Source organism: Plectropomus leopardus, chromosome 3 (assembly GCF_026936395.1).
Source record: "Plectropomus leopardus strain MGB_pleo_1.0 chromosome 3, ASM2693639v1, whole genome shotgun sequence".
NCBI lineage: Eukaryota > Metazoa > Chordata > Actinopteri > Perciformes > Serranidae > Plectropomus > Plectropomus leopardus.
Window position 1 is genome coordinate 33,724,811 of NC_142178.1, and position 17,680 is coordinate 33,742,490.

General features: G+C 37.8%; 2 protein-coding genes across 2 annotated transcripts; both read left to right on the forward strand.

Annotated features, from left to right (window-relative positions):
• The first annotated feature begins 87 nt into the window (after positions 1-87).
• On the forward strand, positions 88-5,407 carry ntan1 (N-terminal asparagine amidase). The gene is made up of 10 exons (XM_042485203.2): positions 88-363; positions 1,479-1,581; positions 1,957-2,022; positions 2,104-2,212; positions 2,304-2,377; positions 2,467-2,520; positions 2,610-2,663; positions 2,746-2,843; positions 3,113-3,226; positions 4,081-5,407. The coding sequence occupies exons 1-10, from the start codon at positions 283-285 to the stop codon at positions 4,243-4,245; spliced, it is 918 nt and encodes a 305-aa protein (XP_042341137.2). The 5' UTR covers positions 88-282; the 3' UTR covers positions 4,246-5,407.
• Positions 5,408-7,402: 1,995 nt separating this feature from the next.
• Positions 7,403-17,201, forward strand: LOC121941597 (mpv17-like protein). The gene is made up of 4 exons (XM_088073972.1): positions 7,403-8,232; positions 10,513-10,583; positions 10,920-10,949; positions 13,627-17,201. Exons 1-4 carry the CDS (start codon positions 7,929-7,931, stop codon positions 13,864-13,866), a joined length of 645 nt encoding a protein of 214 aa, XP_087930098.1. The 5' UTR covers positions 7,403-7,928; the 3' UTR covers positions 13,867-17,201.
• Positions 17,202-17,680: the final 479 nt, after the last annotated feature.

Consider the following 17,680-nt stretch of genomic DNA (forward strand, 5'->3'; position numbering starts at 1 on the left):
TACGCAATAATGGTGAATATGACTCGCGCACGCATTTGTGATTTTTAACGGTTGGTGGCGGTGTGTCAGAAAGCGCGAGCCCCGTTTTCTCATTGAAACCGTAGAAGAAGACGACAGCTTTCCAGGAAGTTCAACCCGACGGACACATCTAATAATAACAATGCGATGGACTGTCGCTCTGAGCGCTTAAAATATGAGATATTATGGCATGAAAATATAAAGTTGTCGTCTTTAAAATAGTATGATAGCCAGGTAATATTAGCGTGAGCGTCGCGTAAAGAAATGCCGTTGCTGATTCAAAATAGAGGACTTGACCGCATAAGCTCGACAGCGGAACTGTTCGACAAATATCCACATTTACAGGTTTGTTTCCCGAAAGTGAGGCTAAATTTAGCTCGCTGAGAAACTGTGAGCAGTTAACATTACTTAACTGTACATAATCACTTTATGACAGACTGGTTGTTAACGTCAAAGTGAAACGGTAATCAGTAATTACCGTCGTGAACGGGATTTAGGTATAACGTGATGGCAGAACTAAGTCAAATCATAATTGTCAGGGACTGTTGTTTATTTATAAGAGGGGAGGTGGCGGTGCAAAACGGGGGAGGCAATTCAAATAATTGTTTAAGCATTGGGAGGGACTTATGGTTTTTATTTTGGCTTAGTGGAGTGGCATACAACTTTAAACGGCTGCATTTGAGGTCAATTTTACTGCTGAAAAATGTGGCTTATTTATTTATTTATTTATTTATTGAAGCACTGGGGAGGGAAATATTGATTTGGCTTAGGCAAGGGCCATTTAAATAGTCATAATTTTGTATTTATTTTACCCTTTAAAACCTGGAGTGACGCCACTTTTTTGTGCTTCTTTCAGACCCCCTTTCACAACTACTTCAAACTTTGAACCCCAATTAAATTGATGCAGTTTCTTTTAAAAACATGGGGGGGATGGCAATTAGCCACTTGGTAAAAAATGTTCCTTTTTCCTTACAAAAAAATAGTGCATTTAGAAGATTTTTTTTTAAAGCTAGGGGGAAATGTCTAGGGAAAAAAGAAACAGCTTTTATCGCTAATTATCATAATTATATACTTTAACTATTTAAGATTTATTATTATTATTATTATTATTTGTATTCTTTTTTTATTTCAGGTTACTTTCTTGTAATTTTCCACGAATCTCTTATTTTGTGGCTCCTTTCCTTCACCCCATGTTTTTTAAAGAAATAAATCCAATTTGCCCAGGTTTAACAGGTTAAATACCATTGAAATCCCCAAACCTGCAAATGGGTTTGAAAGACATTTCTTCTCGCTCTCTTTCTCTCTCTCTCTCACACACACACACACACACACACACACTCTCTCTCTCTCTCTCCCCCCTTATATCTACTAAAGAAGTGTGACATACTGTATTATTTGCTAAGTTTTTTTTGCCCTAAAATAACATTAAAAAGTAACACATTTGTGCTGTTGTGTCACAGGAAAATGCACGAACATTTCACTCCAAGCCACCTGTTGATGTCGACCCAAAGTGCCTCTTGTATGTCCAACAAAGAGAGTTTGCTGCAACGACACCAGCAGACAGTGAGTTAAGCCTGATGATGCTCTGAATATCAGCTTTTCTCTTTGCTCCACTTACTCACATATTATTGTGAAGTCTATACATATTCCATAGACCTAATCCTTGGAGAAACTAGACAAATATTGCCCTTTGGTTTGAGGAGTCCCTTAATATTCAGGTGAAGAGGCCTCAGCTATTTGTGCTGGTATTCAACAGTCACCAATAAAAAAGCTTTAGTGCTCTTAAATGTTGTTAGTTCACACATGTTTTCTGGATAAGGAGCACTGGGGGCTGTTAGGTATGAAGTACTGTAGTATTTGTTAGCGTCTTATTCCCAGTCAGTCAGAACAGTTCTGGATCATAATAATAATAGATGCTTTTTATCTTGCTTATCACAGACAGTGTTTCAGTAATTGGATCTGAAGATGCCACCACCTGCCATTTGGTTGTGCTGCGACACACCGGTAATGTTTCCTCATTAGATTCATACAGTGAGCCTTATCTTACCAGAAATGACTTTTTAAATGTCTGTTATTATTTCTCAGGAAGTGGAGCGGTTTGCCTCGCTCACTGCGATGGTTCGAGCACCTGGTCAGAAGTCCCGCTGCTTGTGAAAGCTGTGACATCACTGAGTACCGTCAGTAAGGAGGGCAGGTACGAAACACACGAGTAAACACTAATAATATGTGCATATCGTATCCGAATGTTCTTTTTTTTTAACTTTTATTTGCTTTCCATAATGCAGACTTGAGCTCCATCTCGCTGGAGGATTTAATGATGAGTCAAAAACATCCCACAAACTCAGCCTTAACATTCTGGGTATAGTCTTTCAAATCACTGTGTGTCTCACTGTAATATTATACTGGCAGCATTTGAGCTTTGTAACACTTGGTCTTTTTATTTTACAGCAGCGTTCCAGAAACAGAAAGAGGATATTCATCTGGAAACATGTTGCATCACAGGTAACTTTAATACCTGTTTGACTGTTGTTTAAATATTCTACCTGTCAGTAATTCATCCAGTTAGTCCGTTTTATTCTCTGTTTTTGTAGAAATGAATGACACTGTTGTTGATGGAACTCACAGGCCTGTAGTTTATGGAATAGGTAAGTTATAAATGTGCTACAGAGTGAGAGCAATGCTTTTACGCAGTGCGACCTCTTATATATTGTGTCTGTTTGTGCACAGGTGTAAATGTTAAAACGGGGGACGTGTTTCCTTCGTCGTTCACTCATAAAGGACCTGCAGAGGAGCTGCGATCAGCAAGGACCTTCACTGGGGGACAGGTAGGTACTGTAAGATATAAAATGTCTCTTATGTGTGAAAACTGGACTCTTTTTCTCTAAATAGCACATAACATAATTTTAAGTCTCTATTTCATGCCAAAAACTCAGACGTGGTTTGGTTTTTTTTTGTGAGATTATGATAATCAAATAAATAAAGAATGCTGTTTTCTCCTCACATTAATAATGGTGTTATTGTTTTATTTAGTGAAACTAAAAAGGCACATTCGTAATGCAGCGCTTAATAATAAAATGTTTTTTTTCCCTTGCAGATGGCTGACATATATGACTCGAGTCGAGGGCTTGTTAAAATCGGCCCTTGCAAATGGTCTCCAAATCTGGATATTGCCTTCTGGTTGTCACAAAATGATGACACAATTTTAAAGGTAAGGGAACGTGAAAGTAGTTAGTCCTATGAGATTGAGCGACCTCATCCTTTCTTCATCGACACATTGATGCGAGGCACTAATGTCAGCTTATGTTAGCTACATAAACGTGAACTAGCCTTTGCAGAAGGCCAAATTATCAGCGACATTTTCTCTCAATCTCTGAAACTCTAATATTGACACAGCTGTCATTTTGTTAATCATCAGACCGTCTTCTTGAGGAGTCTGTCTTCCTTTTTCAGGTTGCTTTGTAATGTAGCCGTTGTTGCCAGTGCTGGAATAACAACTTTCTCTGCAGGACTCTCTGCTGTTGACTTAAGCTTTCACTGGGACGTGCATTTGTAGAACAGACAATAGGAACGCCCTCTCTCTGAAATGACCTGAAAGCCCAAAACCAGAACCAAGAGGAGGTGCAGAAGTCTAGTTTTCTCTCAGACCACGTGAATTACTGTATGCTGAAACATAATTAAGGGATTTTTGCCCAATTAAGACAAAATGAAACTAGCGTCCCCAGCTCTAAGTGCTAAAATGCTGTGTAAATAACTTGTCCTGGGACGACCTCCAGCTCTCTGGGTAGAGCGTGCGCTCCATATGCCTCAGGCTTCGGCAGCGGCCCGAGTCCGAGTTCGGCTTATGGCCCTTTGCTGCTCATCATTCCCCCTTCTCTGTCCCACCTTTCCTGTCTCTCTCAAGCTGTCCTATAAATAAAGGGAAAATGCCCCAAAAATAATCTTAAACCAGGATTTAGCTTTAAATGTAAAGGGGAATTTTCTTAGAATTTCCTCATTAGTAACAACTCATTTTAAAAGGACGCTTTGTGAGTATGGCCTCTGTTTTTTGTCTCTTATGCCCAGTACCTGTCCACGTCTCCAATGGCTGAGCCGCCACACTTTGTCCAGCACATAAAGACCACCATCCAGTTCCTCTTAGAGCACCCCGACTCTGACAGCCTGTTCCCCGGGGGTCAGCCACAGCTCTACCACCGCACTGAGACGGGGGACTGGGAGAGGGTTGTCTAGTCATAGAGTCCTCCTCCTTTCTCTCACTGGACCTTCACGTGGAGCCTGACTGTTCTTTGCCTCTCAGCTCAATGGATACACTGTGACCCATCCACCCACTGTCTGCTTTTTGTTCATCGTGTCTTAACAAGGGAGCTTGGACCATACTTTATGTATGCTGAATGGCTGTCCTGACTCATCTGGCTGGTCCAGTAGTGAGAGCAGAGGAAGTACAAGTGATTCTGTTTATGCCTGAAACAGTTAGTTTGTCCACTCTTGTGAGGTGATGTAAAATCCGCACTTTACACCGCCTGCTGTGTCGCAGTTAAGGTTAATGTCCTACTATGCTTGGCTTTCTGATTATTGAGGGAAATGTTTAACATTATGTCCAGTCAAAAGACAATACTTAAAATGTGTATGTTTTCTAAGCCCAAAAACTGTTTTATGTTTTCCAAAGCATACATTTTTTTTGTATTTATTTCCATCTTGCATGCATCCAGTATTCAGTTTATACTGTCAGTGGACTTGTAAAATTTAAATTCATTTTAATTGCCTTTATATTTTTGTTAGTTCATGTATTATCTCAAGCAAGTTTTAAGACTAAAAACTTTTCTGGAAGGTATTTAATCAATCTAAAATTTAGCTTAGGTATGCTTTGGAAATGTATGGTTAAAAAAAAGTAAAACCACATGTACAATCTTTAAATGTAAAGCCTGACTTACTGTTTAGTAATAATTGCGGTGGAACTGTTGCAACCACAGTGAATATTTTTTTTTGGCACTTTGTTTAAAGCAGTGAAGAGAATTGCTACACTCTGTATTGTTGAAGAGATGAGCAAAGTTTATTTTTCTCTACAAATGCACCTTCCTGATGAGAATGGAATATGATATTTCATCATATACTTCATACAGCTGTAAACTTGGCGATGAATGTTTTAGGAAACTGCATGTGTAAATGTGTATAGTCATTTGCAAAGGATAATATGGATTCTTGTCAAACGCAACAAAATATGATTTAATTAGTTTTGTCTTCTTCTTTTTTAATTGTTAAAATGAAAACACCATCTTATTGTATAAGGCCTTTTCATCAGTTGCGTTATTCAGAAGTTTGCAAGGTGCTTAAAGCATTTAGTGCAACTTGTGAACATACTGTATCTGTTGCTTAATAAATGTAAATGGTCTAATCCAGTTTGAAATGGTCGTTTGTTTTGGGTTCAGAGTCAAAACACAAAAGTTTTTTTCATAATTTTTTGAATGTCCCCTTTTAGGAAATGTGTGGTCATAACACAAATATTTTTTACAACAAAAAGTGATTAAAAGTGATCAATGTACTGACCTACCCCGTACATAAACGAGGCAATGTCTTGTTAAGGGATTGTTTCATCCTGAAACTGGGTTGGCATGCTGGACTGACTATAAGACTCTTAACGTTGGTTTGATTTGTCACCTACCAGCACGAAGACCTGGTGCACGTTATTGCTTCAATCTGTAATTTCCTCACCTCTCCACTTTGTCCATGCAGTCAGTCCCCGATCCCTGCCTGTCACCTGTTGGGCAGCCGTTCCTGCTGAGTTACAGACACCGTAAATCATTTCCAAAAGCCAGGTACGTCTATTTATAAAGCACATTTTAGCAACAAGGCAATTCAGTGCTTTACATAAAACATCAAATGACATAGTGCTACAGAAAAACATCATAAAAGAGCATTTAAATGCAATTAAAAACTGAATTAAATGGCTGTCGAACAGAAAACAAAAACAAGCTAAAAGAATTATAAGACAGATAAAATAACAAAAAATAACAGGCAAAGAAAAACTTTTGAGCTTTGACTTAAAAGAGTTGAGACTTGCAGCACACCTGCAGTTTTCAGTTTGACTGTAAAGTTAACCCTTTAACACCTGGCTCTATATCAGTTTTCCTTTGCATTTAAACTTCTGAAACTCGAGAAAACTAGTTGGATTTCTCCCAAAAACATGGGAAAAAACATAATGTACAACTTGACAAGAAACGTCCCACATACTACAAAAGTAAAAGATGACAAGGAAATGATCTGAAAGTTGGTGAAGGGATTATAAGATATTATCAAACACAAGTGGAAAATGTCCAGAAAACTATAATCCTCTTAATTACATATTTAAAATTATGTAACAGAACAAAGAAAAAAATGTATTCAATTTTTAGCATTTTCTTTAGGTTCTTTTCCCGTTTTTGTTGCTTATTTTGAGGTAGTTTACTTTTTTTTTTTTTTTTACCATGTTTTTGAAAGAAAAAACAAGCCAATTTGCTCAGTTTTCAAGGGGTTAATTTTGTTAATATATATTGAAAACCAATTTACATGATCCTTATCAAGAAATATTTTATTTATTCTTAACTGTCAAATATCAATATTGGTAATACCACAAAAGTCCTGTTTTGGTGGCACATATCAATTTTGCAGACAGTGAGGGGATGTTGAACTAAAAAATAACCCTCCCTCTAAATTCAGACTTTGATAGCTTCCACTGAGGATATCATCAATCAAACCAGGATTTATTTCACTGAGGTTCCCTTGACCTCCACTGAGTCACATGTTGGTGAACAGCCCTTGCATGCAATCAGTCTGTGATTAGTGTAAATGGAGATTATAAAAGAGAGAAGCACCAACAGAGGAAAACAAAGATAATTTCATTTCAGAAATTAACAAAGTTCTATATAAATACACTGTTTACTGAGCATTTTACAATGCAGATTTAATAGTTTTTTGCTTTTGAGAGTGTATAAATTTATGGATATGTAATGTGGCCACAATAATAATAATAATAATAATAATAATAATAATAATAATAATAAACTTTATTACAGACTCAATGGTCCAGATAAGAGCAAGACAATACATACAAAAGATATAAAAGACACATAGAAGTACCATACACAACATATTCACAATGCAATAAGATCATTAAGAAAAAAAAAAAAAAGAAAAAAAAAATCCCCAATACAATATGTACATCACTTAAAAAACAATTAAAAAAGTCAATGACCACAGAGGAGACTACTATACCAATGCTTCCATATCCTGGACATATAATAATAATAATAATAATAAAAGGAGTGCTTCACAATACCAAACCATACAATAATAATAATAATAATAAGAGGAAGAATATAATAATAAGATTAATCCTGTATGAAGGGTATGTTAATTTCCAGGAGACCAAACAATGCATTCCTCCAAAGCAAGACAAAACTTTCATCAGTATTTTCAGAAATGAAATCCAAACAAACACTTTATTCTCATAATTTCAGGTACTCCCTGATGTCCCGGCTGTGTCGCTCCGCCCTGCAGCCCAGTGTGATTTTTTACGTAAAAAGGGGCGTAGTGATTTTACGCAGAAAGAGCAGACCCGGCCGGTGGCAGACTGGCAGTCCCGTGCCGGTGTCCGATGGTGCTCGAGACGCTAGTATCTGAGATAATATTACTTTTTGACGTTAATTGTGATAAAAAATAACACTAGTACGTAGATTGTTGTCGATAATCCTTCTGAGCGTTTTCCATCGAGAAACGGACGGAGGTGTTGAGTGTTTGAGATGCCGCGGAGACATTCAGACAGAGATGACGCCGGTGTTATTTGACACATTTTGCTAACTCACATTAAGCTAACGTGCAATATTATTTTTTTGTTAACATCATATTTCATTTAACTTGGCGACTGTGAGTGTAAAATAATGCGACAGGCGTTTATAAAACATGTCCGCCGGTTTCCGTGGGTCACCAACGTTACTCTGTACGGTTGTCTTTTCGCCGGAGGGGACTTCGTCCACCAGTGGTTCTCGCGCAGGGAGGAAATGGACTGGAGACACACGCGCAACGTCGCTGTGGTCGCTTTCAGTTTCCATGGTAACTTTAATTTCTTCTGGATGCGGTTTTTGGAGCGGAGGTTTCCCGGGAACTCCGCCCGGATGGTGGTGAGGAAGCTGCTGCTGGACCAGACCACGGCCGCACCGCTGGCGACCAGCGTCTTCTACACAGGTCAGTGGACAGCAGGGGGGACACAGGGGACAGAGGGGACAGGACAGGCACATGACACACGCTGAGCTGCCGGCAAGTTAATGGTTAACTTCGAAACAGCTCGCATATCAGTCAATTTGTAACCTAACCCAAATCCTGCAGGTGTCTTCTCATGTCGTGTAACGATCAGCGGTTGTTGATTGTCCTGTGAGACAAAGCTGGACGAGCAGAGGTCACATGAAAGTCACCACTGAACAGATGATCCAAGCAGATAATCTTATGTTTTCATATTTGTCTTAACTCTTTGATACCTGAGCAAACTTTCAAAAACATGGGAAGAAGGCAATGATGGACTGAAGAAATGGCAAAAAAAATCATAAAAAATTTTTAAAAAATTACCAGAAAATAACATTTTAAAAAAGAAAAGGAATAAAGAGAAGTAAGAAAAAACAACAAGAAAATGACCTAATAAAAAACGTTTTTCCCACCTGTCCCATTTTTTTTAAAATTTAAAAAAAATCATGAATATAGTTTTCTCGACATATTCCCACCCCTTTCAAAGCAAAATTTCAGGATATCCCCTATAACTAATTTCTTACAATTTGTGGGACATTTCTTACCAAGTTGCTCATTACCTGTATTCACATGTTTTCTATAGAAATCAAACTTATTTGTTTAGATGTCAAAGTTTTAAGTACTTGTGAAAGATATCTGAATGTGGCACAAGAAAGCTGATGTTGATCTAGGTTTCAAAAACAAGAGTGTAGTGAAGTTTGAGGATATGAAGCTTCCAACATCTTCAGCTTAAATTATTAGAATTACAGTTCGTTATTTATAACAACTTACAATATTACTTCTTTTTATTTATTTTACATTTTTAAGTTATGTTTTATTTATTCTATTTGCTTCTGTTGTTGTTGTTTTTGGTCTATTTCTTTGTATTATTTTATATTGACATTTTACATTCTTCATTTTAATTTGAACTTTTCCCTTGTTTCGTCTCGCTTGTGGTCAGTAGGAGGGTTTGGCTTTCCGTTATTGTATCACCATTTATGTATCCTATTTCTGCTTTGCTTTGTTTGTCAAAGCACTCTGTAAACTCTGAATTTAAAGATGCTTTATAAGTAAAGTTATTGTCATTATTATTAGTCAGTCAATCAGACTTTATTTTTATAGGACATTTCATACAAACAGACTGTAACACAAAGTGCTTTATACATAAAAAAACTGAATTTAACTAATACTGTTAAGTTAATACTAGTGAATGCTTTCTTTAAAATCTCAGTTCTATAACATAAGTACAACCCTGATTCCAAAAAAGTTGGGACCCTGTGTAAAACGTGAAGAAAAACATAATGCAATTATTTGTAAATCCTTTTGACCTATGTTCAATTAAATACAGCACATTTTTTATTTTTTTATTTTAAAGAAAGCTATTACTCTGATGTTGATGCCAGAAACACGTTGCAAAAAAGTTGAGGGCACTGACTGCTGAAGTTTTTAAAGTGAAATTTCTTCCTTAAGATTCATAAGATGCAAAATCTTACAGGTTAAAAGACTGTCTGTGTGGAAGAATGGGCCAAAAAAAATAGAGTGTTTAATACTTTGTCCTGTGCCATTGCTCTTTATTGCACGTCATTTTTTAAAATTATTTATTATTTATTATTTGCGATAAATTAAATTTGTGTCTCAGCATAGTTTTTACTCCCATTCATTTGACAAAGGCACTGTGGGAAAAAAATCCCCAAAAAACATCCAGGCACAATGTCCAAGTCAGGAAAACTCTGCTGTTTATTGCAGCATCATATTGGCTAAAATGTTGGGGATATTTTCATATAAACAAACACGCATATATCAAGAGCAACATCTTGCAATATATGGACATGACCTCAATCATCTTTGCTGGCTCTTGATAAGTTGGTATCAAAATTATGGTGACAAGCCTATGAATGACCAAGCAAACTAAGCATATGGTAACTAAAATCTTATAGATGCCAAAAAAAAGTAAACTATATTAAAGGAAATTATAATGCGATCTTCCCTAATGCTTAATCAAAACAACGTACAAGCTGTCATTAGACTGATATCGTTTTGCAAGAGAATGTGTTGCATTGTTTGTACCATTGTATCAGTAACAGTTTGAGGACACACGATGTGACGTATTGTTATCATAATTATTTTTCCTGCTACATACACTGTGTTTGTAGTCGGCTTACACTGTCTATCAGCCCTCCATCAGTCAGATCATTTTCCAGCTGACGGTCGCAGAATAAAATGATGTCTGTCTTAATTTTCACCCAGGTGTCAGCTTCTTGGAGGGCAAAGAGGACATCTTTGAAGACTGGCGAGAAAAATTCCTGAACACGTATCGGGTGAGTGGGAGCAGCCGGCTGTCACAGCGCGGCCGTCCTGCTGTCCCGTGTCTGAAATGTCGTGCGAGCTGTGTCATGTTGTGACAGTTAACTTTTGCCCTGAGTCAAAACAGATGAGAAAACGTTGCACTCTGTATCCAAGTATTCACAACTAAAGCTCAATGTTTTTCAAAGACTGCAAGCATTTTTTGTGTATTATTTGTGTATTAAAGAGCACTGCCAATGAAGGTTTTTTCTTCTTTTTCACAGTAGATTTCACCTTTGTCAGTTGTGTCTGTTTTTTTTATTTTTTTGAGTCTACAAATGATGTGTTTTCTGTTTGTTTCTCATTTTCAGACGGGGCTAATGTTCTGGCCATTTATGCAGGTAAATAATCACGTCTTTCATGCACAGCTGTTATTCCTGACCCTCGGGAACAATATCCAGTGAAGGAAATCTAAACCTGCTTATTATTCTGAGCTTTCAATCACATTTCAGTTACAGCCTCGTGATAAACCTGATGTCTGTCTCAGTTGTGGACCTGCAAGTTTAGATCTTCCACATTAAAATCTTTACTTTCTTCCACACTTCTGTTATTATTCAGTGCCTGTTATATGTGAAGATGTCAAAAATGTTGAAAGAAAAACCTGCTGAGCAACCTTTGAATTATTAGATGTATTCCAAGTATCATTTTAAAACAAATCAAACAAAGTAAGGGCTAAATACTCAGCTCAGTTGCTGCAAGTTGCCAGGACTCTGGACTTACAAATGCACTGAATGACTTTTATTTGCGGTTTAATGATGAATATGATTTCACAGATGTGCACAGTGGTCTGTTTGACTCATTGAGTGACTGTTCTGCCACCCTCCAGCCTACATTTGTGCCCTTTCTGTAAGATCTATGCTCTATAAATGCAGCATTAGGAAGAGCCCTGGGCCAGATAGGATCACTGGCAAATTTTTTAAAGTTTGTGCAGACCAATTATGTGGCATTTTTCTGATCTTTTTAACTCATCACTTACCCAGGAGTAAGTTCCAACACTGTGGAGGGAATCTATCATTGTACCAGCTGCCAAAAACAAATTTCCAAAGTAGCTTAATGACCTGAGGCCTGTGGCTTTGACTTCATTGGTAAAGAAAACTTTTGAGCGGCTGGTCAAACAAATTCTTACTGATAAGGTTCAGAGCCAGCTTGATCCAATGCAATTCGCATACCAGGCGAACAGCGGGGTAGATAATGCTTCCCTGCTTAATTATTTGAATAAGCATCTTGAGGGTACAAACACACATGCTAAGCTGAAATGGGTGTTGGATTTCTTAACTTGTAGGCCCCAGGTAGTCAGGGCCAATGGTGCTTTTTCCCAGAAGCGGCCGTCATCCACAGGCTCACCGCAGGGGTGTGTTTTTTCTCCCGTATTGTATATTCTTTATACAAATGCAGCTTCAATGACAGGCTTCTTCTGAAGTTTGCAGACGATACTGTCTTGATCTGCTCCAGGATGGAGAGGTCAATCATGTGCCAGTCCTGAGTGACTTTGTAGAGTGGTGCGGCGACCACTTATTGAAGTTGGCCAAATGGCCAGAAAACTAAAGACATGGCCATCAACTTCAGGAAAACCTCCCACTCAACCTCCCCAACTATTATTCAGGGCACACTTGTTGAGACAGCGGAGTGCTACAAGAACTTAGGAACAGTTATCAACAAAAATCTGACTCATGACTTCAACATGTCTGCAATCTGCAAAAAGGGCCTGCAAAGACTTTACGTTCTGGCAGACTGAATACTTTTCATGTGGACAAGACTCTGATGGTTTTATTTTATAAATCCTTTATTGAGTCCATTTTAACTTTCCTTATCATTTCTTGGTATGGGAACTCACTGAGCAGAACAAAAATGTCTGTCCAACATTGTCAAAGTAGCCAGTGAATTAATTGGCATACAGCAGCTTTCCTTGGCAGCTATTCGTGACAGACAAGTTTTGCACAAAGCGCCGTCAATCTTGATCAGCCTTGATCACCCACTCCTAGAAGAATTTACTCTTCTCCCTTCTGGGTGGAGATACAGGTTCCTCAGGGTTAAAGGCAACAACTTAAATTTCCCTTTGTTCCTTGTGCAATTAATGCACTCAATTTGAGTCTTGTTTTAAAGTGAACAGTGACTTCAACAGGAAAATCTTATTCTTTTTAGTCTTTTATCCTCATGGTTGTTGTGTCACTGCTGGGATTGTATGTTATTTCTATTTATAATTTGTTTTAACTTTACTGCTAATCAGAAGATCTTAACTGAACTAGAAGATGGTCTCGTCATACATTTCTGTTATCACACAAATATGTTCCATTTATGTGTTTCACATGTATCATGTCGATGTTTCTAAAGTGATGTAGTCTATGAGCTGACATCGGGTGACACATTAGGCTAGGTTTGTTGGACAGTGTGTCCTGTAGGCAAGATGCCTGCCAAGCTGCAGATCACAGTTTGAGACCAACAAACAGCACACACGGTTGTGTTTGAGAGCCACTGCTGTCTTTCCTGCAGCTTTTAATCACAAAAAGATGCTGTTTTTGTAGCAACCCTGTCACTGTTTTTCCAGCAGGAATAGTGCCATAAAAAGACGTTGAGACGTCACCGCGTTTCCTGCCGAGAGATGTGGACAAAAAGTTGTTTTTACAAAGGCATTGCTGCTTTTCCAGCTAGGATTGTTCCCCCCAAATTGGGTTTTTATGAGCCAAAACGTGATGTTTTCCTATCCATAACCAAGAGGTTTCTGTGCCTAAACCCTAACCACAAGTTTACCACAGCCTTGTTGAAACGCAAAGTTTAAGGATATCCGCTACATAATGACGAGCAAGTGTAATGCATCTGTGGTTTGCAGAATATCAGCATTTATTCTAGTGATTGGGTTTAAATCCTGCAGTTTAAATTTAAAGTTTTTGGTATGTCATCTCACAACAGCATTTGCATAGGAATTGTTTTTAGAAACTAATAAATCTGAGTTATTGATTGACATGCAAAGAATGTAATATGCCACTTGAATTATATAAGTGAACTGTCTGTCACCCTCAGTTTGTGAACTTTGCCTTGGTGCCTCTGTACGTGCGGACCACCTTCACCGGCTGCTGTGCCTTCGTCTGGGCCACCTTCCTTTGCTTCTCACGTCAGAGCGGTGACGGCACGGCCGGCGCCGCTCTGGCGTGGATGTTCCCTCCAAAAGAGGAAGAGGCAGAAGCCACAAAGGAGAAAGTAGACTCCAAGGACAAGACAGATGTTGCCAAAGAAGCAACAGTAGCATCTAAACCCAAGTGAAGTGTGTAGAGTCAGTGGTTGTTGTGGAGGGGAGAGAAAAAAGAGAAACATGCAGAAAAAGCAGCAGTCTGAACAGGTCACAGCTGGTTCAGTGGTTGATGTTGCACTATCACTGCCAGAGTTCAAAGTCTCACTGGGGTTGAACTGTAAATGTGCGGCGTCACGAAACTCTAAGGTGCTTTGAGAAACAGCAAATGGAATGTATATACAGTAACTTTATCAATATGCATATCACCTCAGTGAGAAAATGTGATTCAGGCGTACTTCTCCACCCCACAATGAACCATCACCGTGCTATATTTGTCATTAGGTTTTGTTTTTCAGAAATTCAGCCTTGTGTTGTCATGTTCCCCTTATTTAATGGACTGTGTGTAATGATACTGGGATAATTTATGAGGACTTTAGCGTTTGGGAAGGAAGCTGTGATGATGGTTGATGCTCCACATTCCTCTGCTTTACATCTATAACCTGGAATTATTTCCACAAAGTGGAGCGGCAGCTAACTTATAACCTTAGACTTTTAATTTGATAAAATTGGGCTAATTTTTAAAATGTAATGGCCCAGTGTGTTGGATTTAGTGGCATCTAGCTTTGAGGTTTCAGACTGTATCAACTGAAACTTCACCCATGTGCCAAGCGAGTAGAGCTACGGTGGCTGACACAAAAACGCAAATGTTCCTATCATGAGCCAGTGTTCAGTTTGTCCTTTCTGGGCTACTGTAGAAACAACATGGTAGGCTCCATGGAACAGGACCTGCTCCATATGTGGTTAAAACGTCTTAGGCTTAGGGTTTATTTATGCTTAATGTGGAACCTTCTGTTTGTCTCTGTTCATTTTGTCCGCACTTGTGCAAGTTTTCTGGAAACTTACAGATACGGACAAAGAGGAGCAGCATCACCTGAGATTATGGGGGGAGTGTAGCGTAGTTCAAGCTAGATAAGACCATAAAGGACAATGAAGAAAAAGATTTGGAATAGAATAAATCTCTAATATTTGAATGAATTCTCCGTCCACATGTCGCAATGTATTTAACGGCCTCACAGATCACCGCCGTCCACAACAATGCCTCTATTAAAGTCCACCTCCCTCGCCTCATTTATTTTTGTTTTAAACTCTTAACGATGCCCTCTAGTGTCACCTATTGGCTGTGTCTATGCCAGCATACAGGACACATGGCAGTATGAGGGCAAAGACGTTTACCATGTTTGAAATCTGTATTTGGACATAAAATTACTTTATATGAGCCCTTAGTAACAAAAACATGACTCTTAGTTTCATTTTATATTCCATTTCTGCCAGTAGATGCCCCTAAATCCTACACACTCAACCTTTAAATATCTCTGGTTTTTTAGCAGGTGTTTAGACTGTCATCTGTGACTGCAACAGAGTGCCTGATCTATCCGCTTTCCAGTTTACATTCTGGTACAAAAAGTGCTAAATGCATATGTTCAATGGTACCACTAATCTTTGTTTATCATATAATATATCAGTTTGTTATTAATTTATAGGTAGGTACTTTATGCACAAGTGGCCATAATGAACCAAGAAAACAGTCAAACAGCACAACAACACTAAAACATATCTAAAACACATTTTTGATTACCACATTTTCAACCATTGCTCCTTTGTGGCAATGAGATACTACTGATGATTAATTTGAGTCTATTAATGACTGAGGAAGGTTGTCTCAAATATACTTGAACGTGGAAATGCTGCCTGTTGTCGTACTTTATGTTAGTGTGATACTGTGCAGTGATTTCTGTTGTCTCTTTGCACCATTTCCTAGTTTATTTAATCATTTGCTATTCTAACGTTTTTAACTTTACCTCAGTGAAAATGTTACTTTAAAAGTTTCCTTGCCTGCAGTGATTCTTGACGTTAGAAGTTTTCTATAGAGGTAATTTTTATATATAGCTCAGTGCAAGAGCTGAGTGTTAATACTAGAATTTAAAACACGTTTAAGGTAAACTTCTTTCAGATAATTAACAATGAAAAACAGAATTAAATTCACTTTTGTTTCCAAGCATTACTGAAATTCTGGTGTCACAGAGAGATGTTTTTTTTTTGTTTTGCTAATGTGATTGGTCCTAAAGTTGAGTTTGACTGCATTTTGAAGAAGAATGTGCAAGAGACACTGCATGATTGCATTATGTGATCTGTCTCACAGAACTGGATTAAAACCAAATAATTTTAATAATATGACAGTGTTTGAATTGGGGGCAAGAAAAACAATGTAATCGCTACAGCTGTTTGATCCCTTTTATCAGACATCATTTAAATTGCATCCTAAAGTGTAATAACGTATCAGTTGTTAGAGTGTTTGTTTCTGTTTATTAAGTCATTAAAGGAATACTTCACCTGCAAAAAGACTGTTTGTTATTTCTGTTTTAATACTCACTCCATGCTGGCTTGAATTTATGAAAAACGTTTGTTGAACAGAGAATTCAAAAACTTCTTAATGAAATTTAACTTACAGTCGTAATTGTTCACATTTAACAACAGTTAAACTATAGCAAAACATCTGTTTACAAAGTCTTGTACAACTCAAGCAGTGCAAGTTTACGGCAGCTTTATTGTCAATTCTGCCATGGACAGGATTGAAATGCCCTCTTGCCCAGAACCCCCGGTGTAAAAATACAAGTGCACAAACAAAAGAACAGAAAAGGTATAAAAAATAGGTATGTACTAAATATAAGTAATACAACTTCAAGTATAAATGGGACATGAGTGATTATTTCTATAACGTAGTGAATGATTATTGTGCAAATGGGATGAATAGTGCAAACATAATAAAAAATTCAGACGTAATAATCCAAGTCTCATTTATCGAGTCGTACACTCAGTATTCCCAAGCACAAACATTTTTTTTGCTAAAACATTATGATTTAAAATACGTCTACAAACAATCACAGGGCGTTTATATTATATTGTTGACTGTGACTGTGTTTGGGAAGTATTAAGCATACGACTGGATAAATGAGACATGAATTATACTGCACAAGTTGTGTGAGAGTTTGTAGATGGATGTTTTGATATGGTTTTGCTAACTGTAGACCCCAGTTACTTCAGTTCATTTAGAACTTTTGCAGTTTTTGGATGCTCTGTTCACTGTGGAGGCTTGCAGAGAAAATTAAGTCTTCATCAAGAATTCAACATGAGTAACTAAATTATAAATGATTATTTGTTGGTGAAGTATTTCTTAAACTCATTCGAAGATTTGTACTCTACTTTAGCACAGTCTGATATTTCTGTCTGTTTTTGATTTGATCACAGTTTGCTCAGATGTTGCACTGACTGTGGTAGAGAAATTTTGTTGAATAAATTGAAAACATCACATTGATTCTCTGTGTGTTTACCGTTAGCGCCACAAAAAAAATCACTTGTAATTGATCGAGGGTTACACGCTTGAAATTCATATTGTAAAACTTTTCTTCTTGTGCTCACATTTGATCTGAAATATCAACATGTGCGTCTGACGTTATGCTCACAGAGGTGCTTGCTGGGTGTGTTTGTGTTCGGACAAAAAAAATCCTCTGTATTAGTCATAGTTTAGACGCAACTGCAGCTCTGTCTCCATCTCCTGTGGGAATATATTGAGCACAACTTGTACTTTGAAAAACCTGCCTGCTACGTGGCTCTTTTTCTGCAGCCTGCTCTTTTTTATCCCTCTTTGCTTCTAAGACTTCAAAAATGAAGCTTTAGGCACCTATTAATAAAGCAGTTTCTAAATTTGGAACAGGCTGCTCAAACAGATCTTATTTTGCCGTATGCAGCCAGACCCCCTTATGTGGAAACATCTGCCACTCATCATTT

Coding starts and splice junctions, on each gene's coding strand:
- ntan1 (XM_042485203.2), top strand. CDS start 283: ATGCCGTTGCTGATTCAAAATAGAGGACTTGACCGCATAAGCTCGACA. Junction 2,521..2,609: donor GGAAACATGTTGCATCACAG/GTAACTTTAATA, acceptor CTGTTTTTGTAG/AAATGAATGACACTGTTGTT. Junction 2,664..2,745: donor GCCTGTAGTTTATGGAATAG/GTAAGTTATAAA, acceptor GTTTGTGCACAG/GTGTAAATGTTAAAACGGGG.
- LOC121941597 (XM_088073972.1), top strand. CDS start 7,929: ATGCGACAGGCGTTTATAAAACATGTCCGCCGGTTTCCGTGGGTCACC. Junction 8,233..10,512: donor GACCAGCGTCTTCTACACAG/GTCAGTGGACAG, acceptor ATTTTCACCCAG/GTGTCAGCTTCTTGGAGGGC. Junction 10,950..13,626: donor TGTTCTGGCCATTTATGCAG/GTAAATAATCAC, acceptor TGTCACCCTCAG/TTTGTGAACTTTGCCTTGGT.